Source organism: Bubalus bubalis, chromosome 9 (assembly GCF_019923935.1).
Source record: "Bubalus bubalis isolate 160015118507 breed Murrah chromosome 9, NDDB_SH_1, whole genome shotgun sequence".
In the NCBI taxonomy this organism is placed as follows: Eukaryota; Metazoa; Chordata; class Mammalia; order Artiodactyla; family Bovidae; genus Bubalus; species Bubalus bubalis.
The window spans coordinates 63434733-63451762 of record NC_059165.1 but is presented as its reverse complement, the minus strand read 5'-3'; the positions used below and the strand labels follow the sequence as shown (position 1 = coordinate 63451762).

Below are 17030 nucleotides of genomic sequence, written 5' to 3'. Positions count from 1 at the left end.
TGCTTCTGGTTTCTTTGAAATCTGTGAGTTTGAAATATTTAATTTAACTTGGTTTTAGTAAGAAGGAGTTTAGGGGTTCATCGATAATGACTGGATATCGAGGGATCATGTTAGAGCCCCAGCACCTGATGCTAATTCTTCTCACATGAGATGCAGCATCTGTTTTCTGTGAAAAAGATGCTGCTCAGTGTGTGGGCACGATTCACCACAGGTGTTGCCTTCCATTAAGAAGCAATCTTTCAGTGGTCACCCTCGTGGAAGGGAACAGTGGCAGAGAGAACCTAAAACCACTGAATGAGCCACAAATCAAAACTGGAAGGAGATGGCAGGATGTGATTTCTCTGACACTTGGTCCCTGCCTAACAGGTCTGGTGGAAACCAGAGAACACGTTCTCCGAGGGAGCAGGGCTGGGCAGACAGGTACTGGTCCAGGGTAACACACTTACCAGGAGTAACTGAAGAAATGGATGATACGTTTAACTGAGAGACACTTTACAGAAATTCATTTTCCCTTTCTTACCTTGAAAACCCCCCTAACCTTTGGCTGTCATAAATGAAGCCTGCCATTCTGGAACACATCTGGGGAAAACCTTCTGCACTTTGATTGGGAAATTGGCCTAGATTTGGCATGAGTTTTGTTCTCATTTGCTTCTTGCTGTGAATTTTGTTACTAAGCTGTGATTTGCCCCAGTACCTTCACTTAGGCATTCTATGTTATTAATCCGGAGGAGGAAGAGATTGCCCTCTAAGCAGTATGTGTTCCAGTAAGAGAAGAATATTTACAGATCCCTAAACCTGTGCCTTGGTCCCTTCTCTAACACCCCACCCCCCACCCCCAAGGCTTAGAATGCTGATCTGTTTAATTTGTTGTCTGGCTGCCAGAGAGTCTTCACACCAGTTTCATTTCTATTCTACAGCTTTAGAAGTTGCCTCTGGACTTGAACTTGGCCATGACCTCCAGGAGAATCTAATTATAGGTGGCTCAGACTCAATGCAAAGGCAGTGGCACCCCACTCCAGTACTCTTGCCTGGAAAATCCATGGACGGAGGAGCCTGGTAGGCTGCAGTCCATGGGGTCGCTACAAGTTGGACACGACTGAGCGACTTCACTTTCACTTTTCACTTTCATGCATTGGAGAAGGAAATGGCAACCCACTCCAGTGGGATGAGAATCCCAGGGACGGCAGAGCCTGGTGGGCTGCCGTCTATGGGGTCGCACAGAGTCGGACACAACTGAAGCGATGCAGCAGCAGCAGCAGCAGCAGCAGACTCAATGGGACTGCTAGAGTGGAAATGAGCCCCTCCAAAGCAGTAAGGCTTGACATTGGGCTGGGCAGGAAGGGATCTTAGCCTAACTATGCATTTTTAACAAATTCTTCTAAGTTCTTTAGGGAGTGTCTGTAGCCCTTGCTTCCTCTCATCATGGAGCAGAAGGCGTTGCAGTAACAAAGATTTCCATTAAGGAAAAGCTGGGTCCACTGTCTAAATCATCTATAATGGCTAGATTCGTTACCGGGGTCTCTTGAGTCTTTCCTTTGTGCTCATGCCCTGTGATGTGAACATTGGGTGGACTAACTGCATAGACTGTTTTTGCTGTTGTTGTTCCTCAGACGGGACCTTATGGGCTGAGTTTATGCCCAATTAGCTGGACTAAGTGGTAAATGGCAAGCAATACAATATGTTGTCCATACATATAACTAAATTCTAAGTGGAATGGAACCATTTAATGTTTAAAAATTACACAGTCAAAAAGCCAGAATAAGATATTAATATTTATATAATCTTGGTCTGGGAGAAGTTTCAGAAACTAAAAAGGGAAAGATGGAAAGGCATGCAAACATAAAGCTTGACTTGTATGTGTTGAAAACATATTAAGTAAAATTATAAGGCCAAGACTGAGGAAAGGATTTGCAGCACATGTGACAATGGCTGATGTCTTTCTGACGTAAAGAGCTCTTATAAACTGATGTGAAATGACAGACATCCTTGCTGAAAAATAAATGGGGGACAAAGTCTTCCATGAAAACTCGAGGCTTTTTGTGGTGACAACCAGCTCCATAATAACTTGATAGATCAGGTTAGTGGCATCTTCTGGTTTAATATGTAGCAGGCAATAAATGCGGAGAAGGCAATGGCACCCCACTCCAGTACTCTTGCCTGGAAAGTCCCATGGACGGAGGAGCCTGGTAGGCTGCAGTCCATGGGGTCGCTAAGGGTCGGACACGACTGAGTGACTTCACTTTCCCTTTTCACTTTCATGCATTGGAGAAGGAAATGGCAACCCACTCCACTGTTCTTGCCTGGAGAATCCCAGGGACGGGGGAGCCTGGTGGGCTGCCATCTGTGGGGTTGCACAGAGTCCGACATGACTGAAGTGACTTAGTAGCAGCAGCAGCAGGCAATAAATGAAATTGTCCTCCCTGCCCTGTGTTACCTTGACCTTGGAAACCCATAATAATACATTCTTAGAGAGAAGGCTGGCCTTGGATAGGGGTCAGTAGTACATTCTTAACCGTAAGATCTTGGGCGTTGGAGCTAGCCCCAATGTCATGTGTGGTTATGATACTCTCTGAGTCATGTACCAATCATCACTCATAATTTTCAGGAGCTATGGGATACAGGGCATGGGGCAGAAGACCAGTCACTGCAGAGGTCTGGGGCTGTCTTTCAAGAAAAAAGTTATCTTGTGATTGATTTAGTTGATATTCACCATGAGGCCATTTGTTTCACAGAAACCCCCCACTCTCAGATGGCTGGTTTCTAGGCTAAATTTGAGGTTCTTAGGACTGAGTGACTTCACTTTCACTTTTCACTTTCACTTTCACTTTCACTGATAGGGGTGGGAGCTGCTGGTTCCTTATTTGCTCCCACCCACTTTGGCTATTTACCAAGCTTGCCACAGTTTCCTGCAGTTGGGTCAGTCGCAGGACTCTTCACAGAGATGGCTGGAGGAGTAAGAAAGCAAAGATGCATGCCTGGCTTCAAATCCCAGCCCTGTTGTGCACTGGCTGTATGAACCTGAGCATGTTACAAAACCTGCTTGAGCCTCAGTTTGCTCTGCTATGAAAGGGACAGTGATGCTTTATTATTAAGTTGCTATAAGATTAAATGGAACAACCCACGTAAAGTTTAGAGTAAGGGTCCAATAAATGGTATCTATTATTTTTACTCATGTGTTTATTTGCTGAACATTCAGTGAACTCTGCTTACTTGCCAGCCACCCTACAGAGCAGGATGCAGGATGCACAGAACTGGTTTGTTTTTGTGGCGGTTCCAGGCTAAAGCAAGCCCCCTGGTGTGAGCAAGTGCAACAGGGCTGTGGGCAAGGATGCTGCCTTGGCCTACCCAGGAACAACACATACAAGCCCATCAGCCCTCAGGGGCTTCCACCCAGGGCTGAATGGAGTTTAATCCAGCAGCATACTGACTTTTCTGAACAAGGTTCATTTTACTTCCTGTCTGCAAAGCTCATCACCAACCCTTGATTTCATGCAAATGCTCTTTCTGATTTCTCCAGCCTGTGCTGTCTTTGATTGTTTGACTGCTGCCTTGCAGTAGAAGGGGCTGAGGTTTCACCAATAGGCCACCCCTAGCATAAGAAGTGCTTCTAATGAAGTCAGAGGGGAAGAGTGCCTCAGGGTGTATTGAATAGACCCTGATTCACCCTCTTACTGGGCGGGGTGTGTGTGGGGGAAGGTTGGGGCTGATTTGTCATGCAGAAGGCAGGGAGGAGGTAATCCGTTCTCTACCAGGCTGTCTTGCCTGGATAATGGGAATTTAATAATAGGTTGCCTGAAGAGGCAGTTGTGTCAGGGCCTCAGAGAACAAACAAGGCAAGGGTTTGGGGTGATTGTTATGGAAATCACTGCTGCTTCAGAATACCACAAGGCCTCTCCCCGCAGTGTCATGGAACTCTGTTCCCCAACCCCAAACAGTTCAGTTCGGCCACCTACCCAAATCTGCACGTGCATACATACGTGCATGCTACGTCGCTTCATCTGTGTTCAACTCTGTGTGACCCTATGGACTGTGTGTAGCCTGCTAGGCTCCTCTGTCCATGGGATTAAAAGAAACTTCAAATTAAGCAGGCATTTCAGCTCCTGAAAGGCTGTTTCTCAAGTTGGTAGACAATAAATAGCTGGCCTTGAGCTAGAGTTCTGCTGAAGCAGGAACAATGCTCTCCTGCCTCCCAGTGGGGGCTGCGAGAAGGTGCTTGGAATCCAGAAAGACCCCACACGAGGGCTATGTCTCTCCAAAGAGAAGCACTTGCACCAGGCTTGAGGGTGGTCAGGGCAGGAGTGTCCAGTGCCTGAGGAAGTCTGGACTGCACCCCTGCCACGCTCCTCTGATTCACCTCTTGGTTTATCCTGGGCCCTGAATGAGGGGTGATGTAGATGGTCCAGTAGTTGCGGAGTCTGGCCCCAGAATCAGGGCAGAGGAACTGGCGTGCACAGAGCCTGGATTGATTCATGCTGAGGGCCCACCCCTCTCCCTGGGAGCCTGGTTGCTCCTTGAGGGCAGAGCTGTGTTTCCTTCCTCCTTTACGTCCCAGACCTAGTGCAGAACTTGGTATACTGAAGATACTCAATAAACCCATGGTCCTTTGAACGAGTCCCCACTGCACATTCCGATTTCCTGCTACTGAGCCCAGTGTTGAGGGGAAGCTCTGGTGAAGAAGTCCGAGTGCAGGTTCTGTGTCTGACTGTGAGCTTTTGGCTAAATAATGTAGCCTCTCTGTGGCTCATTTTTTCTAGCTTCAGAATGGGAAAACAATCTCTACCTCATAGGGTTGTGGTGACGATTAAATGAGTTAATGGAATGCTTGTGAGGTACACAAAATACTGCCTGGCACCTAACTAACGTGCAACAAATGTGGCTAATGTTAGCATGGTCCCCCCACCCCGCCCCTACCACCCCCCAACCCTTAGCTGCAAAGGCTCCAGCATCAGGTTGACTTTCATACCCTACCATCAATTCTCAGAATAATCCTTTAAAACTATGAATCAGATCTTACCTCTTTTCCTTAACAGCTTTCCATAGGCTAACAATTTGAATCTAGTCACCCAGCTGGGGCTCCCCTGACCTCAGGCTGGCTCACCCCTCACTCAGGGTCCTTGTCCCTCTACCTGGATCCCCCTTCCCCTTCCTCCCCACATGGCTGTCCCCCGCATTCTTCTCAGCTGTTAAACTTTAACCTTAATTGTCACCTGGTCAGGTCAGCCTTCTCTGACCATGTCTGAAGGAGGTCCTTTCCTGATTATTATCTCAGATGGTAAAGAATCTGCCTGCAATGCAGGAGACCTGGGCTCAATCCCTGGTCAGGGAAGATCCCCTGGAGAAGGAAATACCACTCCAGTATTCTTGCCTGGAGAATCCCATGGACAGAGGAGCCTGGCGGGCTATAGTCCATGGGGTCACAAGACACGACTGAGGGACTAACACTTTCACTTTCATGATGTTTCTATTTCCTTCCTAGCTCTTAGCACTTAATTTAAAATGTTCTGGGACTTCTCTGGCGCTCCAGTGGTTAAGTCTCTGCCCTTCCGATGCAAGAGTGTGGATTTGATCCCTATTTGGGGGACAAAGATCCCACATGCCATGTGGCATGGCCAAAAATGTTCTCATTTCTTTTTGTTTATTTTTTATAACCATCAACATCATTTTACCTCTTTTCCCATTCACAGAGCATTGTGACCTCCAGGGGGTCATGACTTGCTCACGGCTCTTCCCCCAATGCCCAGAACAACGCGCGGCTCACAGTGGGGTCTCAGGAGACATCTTTCATCAGTGAATGATTGAAGCTGGGAAACCGAGGCATGCTGTGAGTTGTCTTAGCCAGCTTGCCTCAGACTCACCTCGTAGCTAGCTGTTTTTCTGTTAATATTCTAGAGCGAGCCCTGGACAGTCCAGTTTTCTGTCACTCTGTCACTTTGAAGAATGACAGGTAGACCTTATTTCCATCCTAGAGTTGCATTTTGGTGAATAAAAGGTTGAAATTTCCTTGTTTAAGATGTTGCAAGTCAGCCTGAGAATAAGAGAGAGGAGTGCCTGCAAATACGCTCTGAAGGCGTCATCCAAAAAAGCACATTTCCTGTGTTCCGTCAAGTCTTTTTGCAGGCTCTTGGCCTGTTACAGAAGCTCAAAGGTACCAGGCTTTAAGAATTCAGGTCATGAATAAACATGAGGAGAGGGTATAAATAAACATTATACGATAGCAGAATGTCTGCTGTAATAGGTATAATCATTTTTCTAAAGTAGCTCAGGGAAAGATATATATTTTTATCACTTCTTGGAGGATTATGTGTAGATAAATTATTAGGCCAAAATTATTATTTTTTTTGACACATAAAGGTTATTCCCAGATGCCCAGCCTTTCTGAGCCTGACCTGAGCCCCAGCATTGACCACTGCCATCTCCTCCATCAAGTCTTCAATCTCTCTGGGCTAGTTTCCCCACATGAAAATGGGTACAATGAGCTCTCTCATCCCCTCCAAACCCTTCAGCCTAACTTGAATGTATAAGATGAAAGGTGAGATGATAACTTCCAAACATGATACAGTACATTGATAACACTTCCATACTGGGGGTGCCCATATTGCAACATGGATCCGGCACCCTGGGAAAACCTCTCCTCCACAGAGCCCAGGAGGCTGACCCTGCTCCACTTTCCCACCTGCAAACTCACTCCGCGTGCTCGGTACAAGGAACATAGCAGAGGCCACGGTCCCATGATGCTGTTCTGATTCTCCTGACTGGCTGCTGGTTAAGTGAGTTGCATGAGGGTAGACAACGCCATTCAACCTCAGCTGCCCCAGGAGGTCCTCCTCTGCAGGCAGGCCCTTCTTGCAGATGTGGCCCTTTGCTCTCAGGAGGCCCTTCTGGCTCATCACTCCCTTCTGGATGTTTCTGGGCCTATATGGCTCACCAAACCATCTCCCTTTCCTCCCTTCCTTGGGTCAGGGAAGTCTCAGGCTCTTCTGTTTACAAAGCACAATATGACACTTTTAGCTTAAGAGCCCTTTTCACCCCTTCAGCAGGTCTCTACTTGTCCCTTGGTACTGAGGATGGGCTTTCCTCGAGGCCCCCATTGCTCTTCCAGTCCTTTAGGACATGGACCACTTCACCCATGCTTCCGGAAGGTAGTCTGGAGTGTCTTCCTTCAGCTCTGCTGGGTGTGGGTTCTGGGAAAGGCCAAACAAAGCCCCTATTCCTTTCCCCAGTTACTAGGAACTTACCCTCTTCCCCATGATACCCTTTTGGTTCTCTTTCTACGTACTTCTAGGGCCTAATCAACATTAGAACCTGAGAACATCCTCCTCTCACCCCGCCCACACACCCTGCCATGCAGGCAGCCACCGTGACTCATCCACTCTAACCTCCTTCTCCATTGATCTTCTCCATCCTGGCTGCCACCCCTTAGCACGGGCTTGCATCCTCTCATATTGTGGTTCCTGCCACGGCCTCTTCATGGATCCGTCAGTTCCCTTCGGAGCTGCATTTCTTCCAGAACATTTGCTCAGTTGCACATATGCCCTCATTCCTGTGACTGTTTGATTAATATCTGTCTTCCCAATCAGTCTGCAAGTTCCATGAGTATTTCTGCTCATTATAAAACCCCCTTTGGAGAAGGAAATGGCAACCCACTCCCATATCTTGTCTGGAAAATCCCATGGATGGAGGAGCCTAGTGGCTATAGTCCATGGGGTCGCAAAGAGTTGGACATGACTGAGCGACTAACACATTCCCAACCTGTCTGCAAGTTCCATGAGTATTTCTGCTCATTATAGAACCCCCAGCACCAAGCTCAGGCCAAAAGTCCCTTCCTTCGCCTTCCAACCCACCCTTTACAATATTGTCACAGTGTTCTTGCTGGAGGCAGATAAAACCATCTTCCTTTTTTTAAAAAGGCCTTAGAGATGCTGACACCCTATTGGGACTTACTTCTAAAGACCATCACAGTCTAGCTCCTGATGGATTATCTGATTGAATTTTCCACTATTTCCCCAAACTCTCACCTACTTGCCTACTTTCTTTTCACAAAAGTTTACTCTTCAATGCACCATAGGCTCTTAAGACAACACTTAGCGTTCTAACTATAGGCTGCAACAGATGTTATGGCAGCGGATCCAGATGTTTAAACAGGAAAGGAATAGAGATCACCACTGCCTCAGGCACAGGGAACATTTGCTCAGTTGCACTTATGCCCTCATTCCTGTGACTGATTAATACCTGTCTTCCCAATCAGTCTGCAAGCTTACCTTTGGGCAGATTTCTTAATTGCTCCTTGACCAGGGGGCTCTCCCCTCTTTGTTTTTACCTTCTCGAGTTTCTTCTGCTTCTCTTTCTGCATAAGTGCCTTATCTCATCCATCCCCTTGGCCTGTTTCTTGGGCTGCTTCAGGGGCTTCTTCTTGCCACCTTTTGTGGCCTAACATGCTATTTGTTGTCCCTTCCCCAGACCTTGCCACTGGAAGCGGCTTTTGCTATTGTTAAGAAAATTCTCTCATATTATGAGGCGTTGAAACATCTGAACAAATCCAAATCAGGGGAATGAGGCAGCTGCTTTCTCCACTTAAAAAAAGTGCTCAGCTCCTTTACCTTAAACAGGCCTCCATGATCCTCTGTTTAGGGTCACCCCCTCCACGAAGCCTTCCCTGACCCTGCCAGGCAGATTTTAGTGCTTCCTCCTCACTGGGCTGCCCGAGTACCCTTTGATCACATGGTGTAAATAACTGATGCCCCTACCCTTTGTTGAAATTCCCTACTTGTCTATGAGTTCCTCAAAGATGGGAAGATTATATTATTGATCTTTCTAACCTCAGGGCCAAACACAGGACTTGGCATGGAGTAGCTGCTCCAAAACATGTGTCAAATGAATGAGCACAGTTTGGAATAGAAACATGCTTTACCCAGGGACAATCACAGGCTGCTTATTGAGAGTGGAGATACGTAGAATCATCAAGCTCCTAAGGACAATCAAAATCTGAATTTAATATGCCAGTCTTTAGTATTTAGTGTCATAGGAAAGTGACCCAACTTTTAAAGACACTTAGCTTCTACCTTCGGAGAAGGCGATGGCACCCCATTCCAGTACTCTTGCCTGGAAAATCCCACGGACGGAGGAGCCTGGTAGGCTGCAGTCCATGGGGTCACTAAGAGTTGGACACAACTGAGCGACTTCACTTTCACTTTTCACTTTCATGCATTGGAGAAGGAAATGGCAACCCACTCCAGTGTTCTTGCCTGGAGAATCCCAGGGATGGGGGAGCCTGGTGGGCTGCTGTCTATGGGGTCCCACAGAGTCGGACACGACTGAAGCAACTTAGCAGCAGCAGCTTCTACCTTGGAGCACAGACTCTGGTGTGGGAGTGGGGAAATTTTAGGTCAAAAGGTGAAAGACAGGCCTGAAGCCATGCAGATCTGGGTCCAAATCCTTTTCTTGGTTCTGTGGTCTTGGGCAAGTCCATCTCACTGAGCCTCAGTTTCTTGGTAGCAGTGTCTGTGTTATTCCATAGTTGTGTGGATTAAATGAGAGGGCAGATCATGTGTTTGTCATGAGCTGTTCAGCAGCAGGTGGTACAGTGGCCCTGGGGTGTGGTATGTGTGGGCAGAGTCTCAGGGAGCCCTTCCTCAGCCCCAGGGCTTGCCTCCTGGCTCTCTGGAGGGAGGAGCTGGCTTTCCTGCAGCCCCACTGAGGTGGCTGGAGCTGACTCAATGCCTTCTGCCCCTGGTGTGCATATGAATTTCTGTACATAGAGTATGGAAACTTTCCACGAGTATCATAGAAAACAGAAGCTTCTAATTTTGCCCAGCACTGCTGAAGTTCCTTTTGGTAAAATGATTCCTCAGAAACGAAATAACCTTAAGAGAGGTTATTTTTCTATTAGAAATGTCTCAACTCAGCTATGCTATGAAGTTGACTCCACGACAGCCTGTAGAAAAGATCGGCTGGGATCCTTTTTGAGGGTCTGGGTCTACATTTAATCTCCAATCAAAACTAAGTGGGGGAGGCCAAGTTCACCCAAAGGGAAGACCAGAAGCCCATCCTGGGCCGTGTTAGCGAGCCCTTCACTTCCCTGCCCTGGGTCCCCTCGTTGCCCCCAGCTCCTTCTATTTTTTGGGTACCTGTCCTACCACAGTTGCCCGTTGGAGTATAGGGAAGCCCACCCTTTCCCTTGGCATTCTCATCCAGCTGTATGTCACTAGTGAGCCAAGGATTTTTATCTCTCTTTTTCCAACACTGTAACTAGAGTGCTGGATCCCAAGGTTTCCATATGACCTCTAAGCAGAAAAGCTTTGCTTTATGGAATATGTGCATTCCAACAAAGGGGGCTGCAAAACAAAACTCCAGAGAGCAAATCCTGTGTGTCTACTGATTTCCATGATCACATCAAAGATATGTTCCCAATAAGAACACTATTTCTAACAATTGGAATTGAGAACTTTAAGACTTTTTGAAAGAAAATGCATTTTCAGGCGATTTCACTTCCACTTCCTTACCCTTGTCTCAGGACACTTAGGTTTCATGCTCTGAGAGCGTGAAGCTGGCCTGCACAGCTTCTCCCCCTCCCCTCTGGCCGTCTGCAGTATCTAACAGAAATGACTTAGACACAGTGAGCTGCCGGCAGGTGCCTGTCTATCATGGGCAGACAAGCCCAGCTCACTACCCAGCGGCCTATGCACACATGCCCCTGTTCTTGCACCTCCCTGAATGCCAGCTCCTGACACTGGAGCCACTGTGAAACGTAAGCAGACCTTTGGTTCTGAAGGTAAAGGAAGCAGGAAAGTTGGGAACTGCTCCTAGGATTTGACTGCTGACCATGCTCTCTGCTGGGATCTGGCTACCTATTCTGACTTCATAGGGCTTGAAATTCTCTCAGTAAGACTCTCACTTTGTTCAACAAGGGCTTTGCTGGTGGCTTAGACAGTAAAGAATCTGCCTGAAATGCAGGAGATCTGGGTTTGATCCCAGGGTCGGGAAGATCCCATGGAGAAGGGAATGGCTACCCACTCCAGTATTCTTGCTTGGAGAATCCCATGGACAGAGGAGCCTGGTGGAGTATAGTCCATGGGGCCGCCAAGAGTTGGACATGACTGAGCACATAAGCGTAGACACGTAACCCAGTGGGATTCGAGTGGGACTGGCTCTTATGAGCTGGCCTGGGCCCCATCCCGAGGTGAACAGGCAGCTTATGGGACAGTGCTCTGTTGCTTCCTAATGGCTGACTCCCAAAGTGGAACCTGAACAGCCCTTAGGGACCCAAGCTGTCCTTGAACATGGCTGGGGTGGGGTTACAGGGGCAAAGATGGGGGGGTACCTGTAGTGTGCTCCAGCCCAAATTTCCCTTCTGTAGGGTTGAGTCTTCTGACTATAAAAACAGATGAGAGGATCCATGCTACCCTAAAGCTCTAAAGTCCACAGACAGAGGGCCCCTGGGGGTGGGCCAAGGGAGCATTCTGAGTGGGGCAGAGTGGCCTGGGTACGGGCGGCTGTGAAGCATTCACCAAGGGAGTCATTCAGCTTTATTGTCAGTCTTGCAGTCACTCAGAGTAGCTCTGAGTCCCCTAAGTCATGAGAATCCTTTATCCTCCTGTGGCTCTTTGAGTATCAAGAAAATCTTGGGTTGGGGGGTGGGGGTGGGTGTGTGATATGCTCCAGAGAGCAGTCAAAAGGTAAGATATGACATTTACAAAAATCCATTCTTTCCTCTCCACTTCACTGCTCTATTGACTGTTTCCCTGTTCAATCAAATCCTATTCACAGCTTCACATCCCCTTTTAGGGGCTGCCAAGGTGATAAATATCCTGTCCTTTCTTCACTATGCTTGCTGCTGCCATGCCTTTTCCTCTCCCTTGCCCATCCTGGAGGGCCTGGATCCTTTTTGCTTGGGTCTCTCATGTCTACAGAATCTCTCTTCAGTTCCCAGCACCTGGGACAAACCAAGTGCTTTGGCCCCTCCTCCTGCTCTCTCCTTTCCCCATGACGTTTCCTGATGCCAAAGACTCCCTTCTCTAGATTGGTTGTGTGTGTCCAGCTGAGAATTGTGGCCCCATCAGCCCTACTCTTGGACCTTCCCTGGTAGCTCAGTTGGTAAAGAATCCACCTGCAATGAAGGAGACCCTAGTTTGATCCCTGGGTTAGGAAAATCCTCTGGAGAAGGGATAGGCCACCCACACTAGTATTCTTGGGCTTCCCTGGTGGCTCAGCTGGTAAAGAATCCGCCTGCAATGCAGGAGACCCCAGGTTGATTCCTGTGTCGGGAAGATCCTCTGGAGAAGGGATAGGCTACCCACTGCAGTATTCTGGCCTGGAGAATTCTATGACTGTAGAGTCCATGGGGTCTTAAAGAGTTGGACATGACCGAGTGACTTTCACTCACAACCCTACTGCTAAGTTATGACCTTGTTCATGTCCCAGGTGTCATGATAGTGACTTTTGGAGGAACCATGGGCCAACAGTACAGCTTCCTTGTAGGGGGAGCAAAGGGGGATTGCACAGAACACCCAGGGAGGAGAAAGGAGACAGTGGTACCCATGCTCACATTCCCAGTTGATTGCTTACTCTACTGTTTTGAATTTGCCTTGCTTTCTCCTGTGGGTTCCCTCATGCTTGTTTATGAAGGGTTTAGTGAGCAATGCTGTGTACAAGGTGTCATCCTAGACTGAAAACACAGGAAGAACATCAGGGCCTGACCACAGAGGGTCAGAGCCCTTGTGTTATTGACTGACGTCTTGACTTGATGTCAGTAAACAGCACATCCCACCCTGGGTGCATACAGTTAGCCTTGCCTCTAGCAGATCCAGAGCAAAATTTGCTTTTGGGTGAGTCAAGCTTATTTCACCCCTTCAACAGCTCATCACCCAGTGTTGGAGTGCTATAAAGTAGTCCACCTGACTCACTAATGCATTTGGCCTGACCTGGTGAATAGCTGGTAGGCTAGGTCCCTGTCCAGAAAGGGTCCTAGGAAGTCAGTACCCACGTGTCCTTTCTTGTAGCTCAATCTGGGCCCTCCTCCTCATCCACCCCCTCCTCCTCCTTATCCACCATCTCCACTATTATCACTGACTGAAGGCTTATTATATGCCAAGCACTATATTCACTGTCTTTGTTTTGGATCCTTACAACAATCCTGTGAAGATGGCCTTCTTGATGTTGTCCTTTCAGACCTGGGGACATGAATGCCCTGGGGTCGGGGTGGGGTGGGGAATGAAGCACTCGCCCAGGACCACACAACCCGTAGAGAAGAGCTCAGACTGTCAGACTGAAACCTAGTCTGTCTGAGCCGAGGGTGTGGTGGGCTGAGACGCACAGCCAGCCACCCTTGGGTACCTTTCTCAGCACTGGGCCAGGCCCCGGCTCTCTGTGAACACACACTGATTCTTTGCCTCAGAGAGTAACAGCTTCTGTGCTTCATCAGCTCCCGGGGACCCACCTTTCTAGGCAGTTCCACTTGGGCTGAGCAGTGCAGTCTGCAATTCAGAGCTGAGGGGCATGGGGTCCATTGCACTCTGTCTGGGTTCTTCAAGTCAAGGACCTTCCTTTGAAGGGTGATTTCTCTGGGAGAAGAGTCAAGTGGAGGTCCTACCACAAGGTGGGACCTGCTCAGGGAGTCTGCATGGTGTGGCTCCACCCTTGTCACTGGTTGAAAAAAAAATTCCAGCCCCCTTGGGGCTTCTTGGGGACCCATGTCCGCAAGAGTTTAGCCCTGTTGGTCCCAGCTACCCTGCTTGTGGCTGGAGACCTGATTGTCCTTCTGTCTAGACTCTGGATGGAAGCCATGAAGGCTGGGAGCAATTCTGGAACGAGATGAGCCTGGGGCAGGGCCTGGACTGGACTTCAGGCACTTTACAGAACTGCTTTGTTTATTTGTGAAGGTATTTATGAACCTTATTGTGAGGTCTTTATGAGCCTTATTTCCATTTTGCCAGTGAGGACACAGAGGCTCAGACAAATCAAGTGACCTGGCTTAAGGTCATTAGCTACTAAAAGACCATGCCAGGATGTAAACTCAGATTCACCAGATTCTTCTACTAACCACTGCTCAGTGCTACCGAGGACCCTCCGGGAGACCACCCAGCATCCCCCAGAGGGGAGGAGTTCCAGGTCTTTGTGGACATTGGCTTGGTGAGCTCTGTCCCCACCCTGGGGTGGAGGTGGGGTTGGGAGAGGCCAAGGCATTGCTCGCTCTGCCTGCAGCAAGCAGCTCCTTTAGGACCCCGAGGTTAGTTGGCCTGACAAGCACCTTGTCTCAGGTCACTCCACCTCCTCTTGCCTCCCCTGCCTGGGCCTTCTGTGCTGCTGAGGCATGTGATGCTGCAGAACTCTCTTGCTGCCTGTACACAGCACTGGTCTGCCCAGTCAGGCATGGAGAGCTGCGGAGCTGTGCCCACAGGCAGACTTGTGTGGATATGGCTTCCCCAGGGGCTAACCTGGAAGTGTTAGGTTCGTGAATGTCCTGTTGAGTAAATTTGACTAATGAGAGAAAGCAGGTGGGAAAGATGTGGCTGATAAATTCTCTAATTCTATCCTGATGGGCTCTTCTGCAATGCAGCACTGTACGTCTCACTGTAGAGGTCCTTCATGACCAAGCTGTGGGTCTTGGTAGATGGTGGCCCAATCGGCAACATGTATGTGCTTTCCCTCCTCCCATATGCCATTTTCTTTTTTCCTTCTATCTTAGTTCATTTGGATTGCAACTCCTCCTCTCCAATGAAATGTTGGCATGCAAAACTTGCCCAGGGCTTTGCTTTCTAGATAACACAGATTAAGCTAATTGTAATAGTAATAATTCCGTTTATTTTACTATGTGGCAGCTAAATCACCTTATTGAATCCTCACACTATCCTTATTAAGCAGGTATTAGTAGTTGCCTAATTTTAAAGATGAGGAAACTAAGACTCAAAGAAGTTAAGGAACATGCTCTTGGCCACATAGCATGTAAGATGCAAGTGAACGTTTAACGTAGCTCTTCCGTTCTTCCAATACCAGAACCTGAACTTGAAACCACCCTTGACTAAAGTCGCCTATAACCTTTAGAAATGCCAGGGAAACCTGAGTCTCCTGCAAGGAACCACCTGCAAGAGGCTGCCAAGGATGCCTGGGGAGCCGGGGTGCTCCTCAGGAGAGGGCTCTGGGATACTCACGTTGTAAACGCTGGGTTGTACTTTGCACCTCGGTAGTAGGAGTACAGATTGAACATCCCAATCATGAAGGCCACAAATACCATGATGAAAATGACCATAAACTTGAAGATATCTTTCACGGTTCTCCCCAGGGAGATCTGCAGAGGCCCAAAACTCTCGTTGGCTGGCAGGATGTATGCGATTCGAGAGAAGCTCAGCACGACAGCTATCGCGTATAGCCCTTCTGATATGATCTGAGGGTCTGAAGGCCACCACTTGTCCCTGGCTGAAAGAAAACAAGCTGGGTTACTCACTGGGCCACAGGATCTGCTCTGGGAGAGAAACCAGTTAGGTATCTGTAGAGGCCTCTGACCTCATCACTTGTCTGCCTGCCCTTGTCTTTAATCCAAGTACACTGACGGTGCCACCCTCCCTCTTGGAATATGCTGGCTCATCTATCTAGAGCACCCTCCCCTCACTTCAATCCCAGTCTTCCTTCAAGGCTCTGCTCTAGTGTCATCTCTTTTGGGAAGTCCTCTGTGCCCCCTCCGCCACAACCCTGCCCCCCTCCTGGGCAGCCTCCCTGTCCCCCTCTCTGCTCCCACGGCAGCCTGTGTACTCTCTTATCATGACCCTGACCATGCTGCTTGGTAGCCTGTCTTCCTTCCCAGGGTTGGAGCTCTGTAAGCAGGGGCTGTCCCATCACAAGAAGGTGGTGGTGAGGAGCATAGACCTAGGCATGACCTAGGAAGACCTGAGGTTGAAAGTGGCCTTTCTAGACAGTGGCTAACATTTTTTTTTCCTTTGAAATCTTTTATTGTCACTTAAATTTTTTAAAAATATTTTAATTTTATTGGAGTATAGTTAATTTATAATGTTGTATTAGTCTCAAGTATACAGCAAAGTGATTCAGTCATACATATTTTTTTTAATATTCTCTTCTCATATAGGTTATCACAGAATATTGCATGGAGTTCCCTACTGTACAGCATCTATCTTATATATCAGTTCAGTTCAGTTCAGTTGCTCAGTCGTGTCCGACTCTTCGCGACCCTATGAATCGCAGCACACCAGGCCTCCCTGTCCATCACCAACTCCTGGAGTTCACTCAGACTCACGTCCATCGAGTCAGTGATGCCATCCAGCCATCTCATCCTCTGTCGTTCCCGTCTCCTCCTGCCCCCAATCCCTCCCAGCATCAGAGTCTTTTCCAATGAGTCAACTCTTTGCATGAGGTGGCCAAAGTACTGGAGTTTCAGCTTTAGCATCATTCCCTCCAAAGAAATCCCCGGGCTGATCTCCTTCAGAATGGACTGGTTGGATCTCCTTGCAGTCCAAGGGACTCTCAAGAGTCTTCTCCAACACCACACTTCAAAAGCATCAATTCTTCAGCACTCAGCCTTCTTCACAGTCCAACTCTCACATCCATACATGACCACAGGAAAAACCATAGCCTTGACTAGATGGACCTTTGTTGGCAAAGTAATGTCTCTGCTTTTGAATATGCTATCTAGGTTGGACATAACTTTCCTTCCAAGGAGTAAGCGTCTTTTAATTTCACGGCTGCAGTCACCATCTGCAGTGATTTTGGAGCCCAAAAAATAAAGTCTGACACTGTTCCCACTATTTCCCCATCTATTTCCCATGAAGTGATGGGACTGGATGCCATGATCTTTGTTTTCTGAATGTTGAGCTTTAAGCCAACTTTTTCACTCTCCTCTTTCACTTTCATCAAGAGGCTTTTGAGTTCCTCTTCACTTTCTGCCATAAGGGTGGTGTCATCTGCATATCTGAGGTTATTGATATTTCTCCCGGCAATCTTGATTCCAGCTTGTGTTTCTTCCAGTCCAGCGTTTCTCATAATGTACTCTGCATATAAGTTAAATAAGCAGGGTGACAATATACAGC

General features: G+C 48.1%; 1 protein-coding gene across 1 annotated transcript in view; it reads right to left on the bottom strand.

Annotated features, from left to right (window-relative positions):
* Positions 1–17030, bottom strand: part of TRPC7 (transient receptor potential cation channel subfamily C member 7) — a 144123-nt gene that overhangs the window by 18569 nt on the left and 108524 nt on the right. The window contains exon 7 of the mRNA XM_044948711.2: positions 15144–15408. Within this exon, the coding sequence (XP_044804646.1) occupies positions 15144–15408 (265 nt within the window). The remainder of the gene's footprint in view (positions 1–15143; positions 15409–17030) is intronic.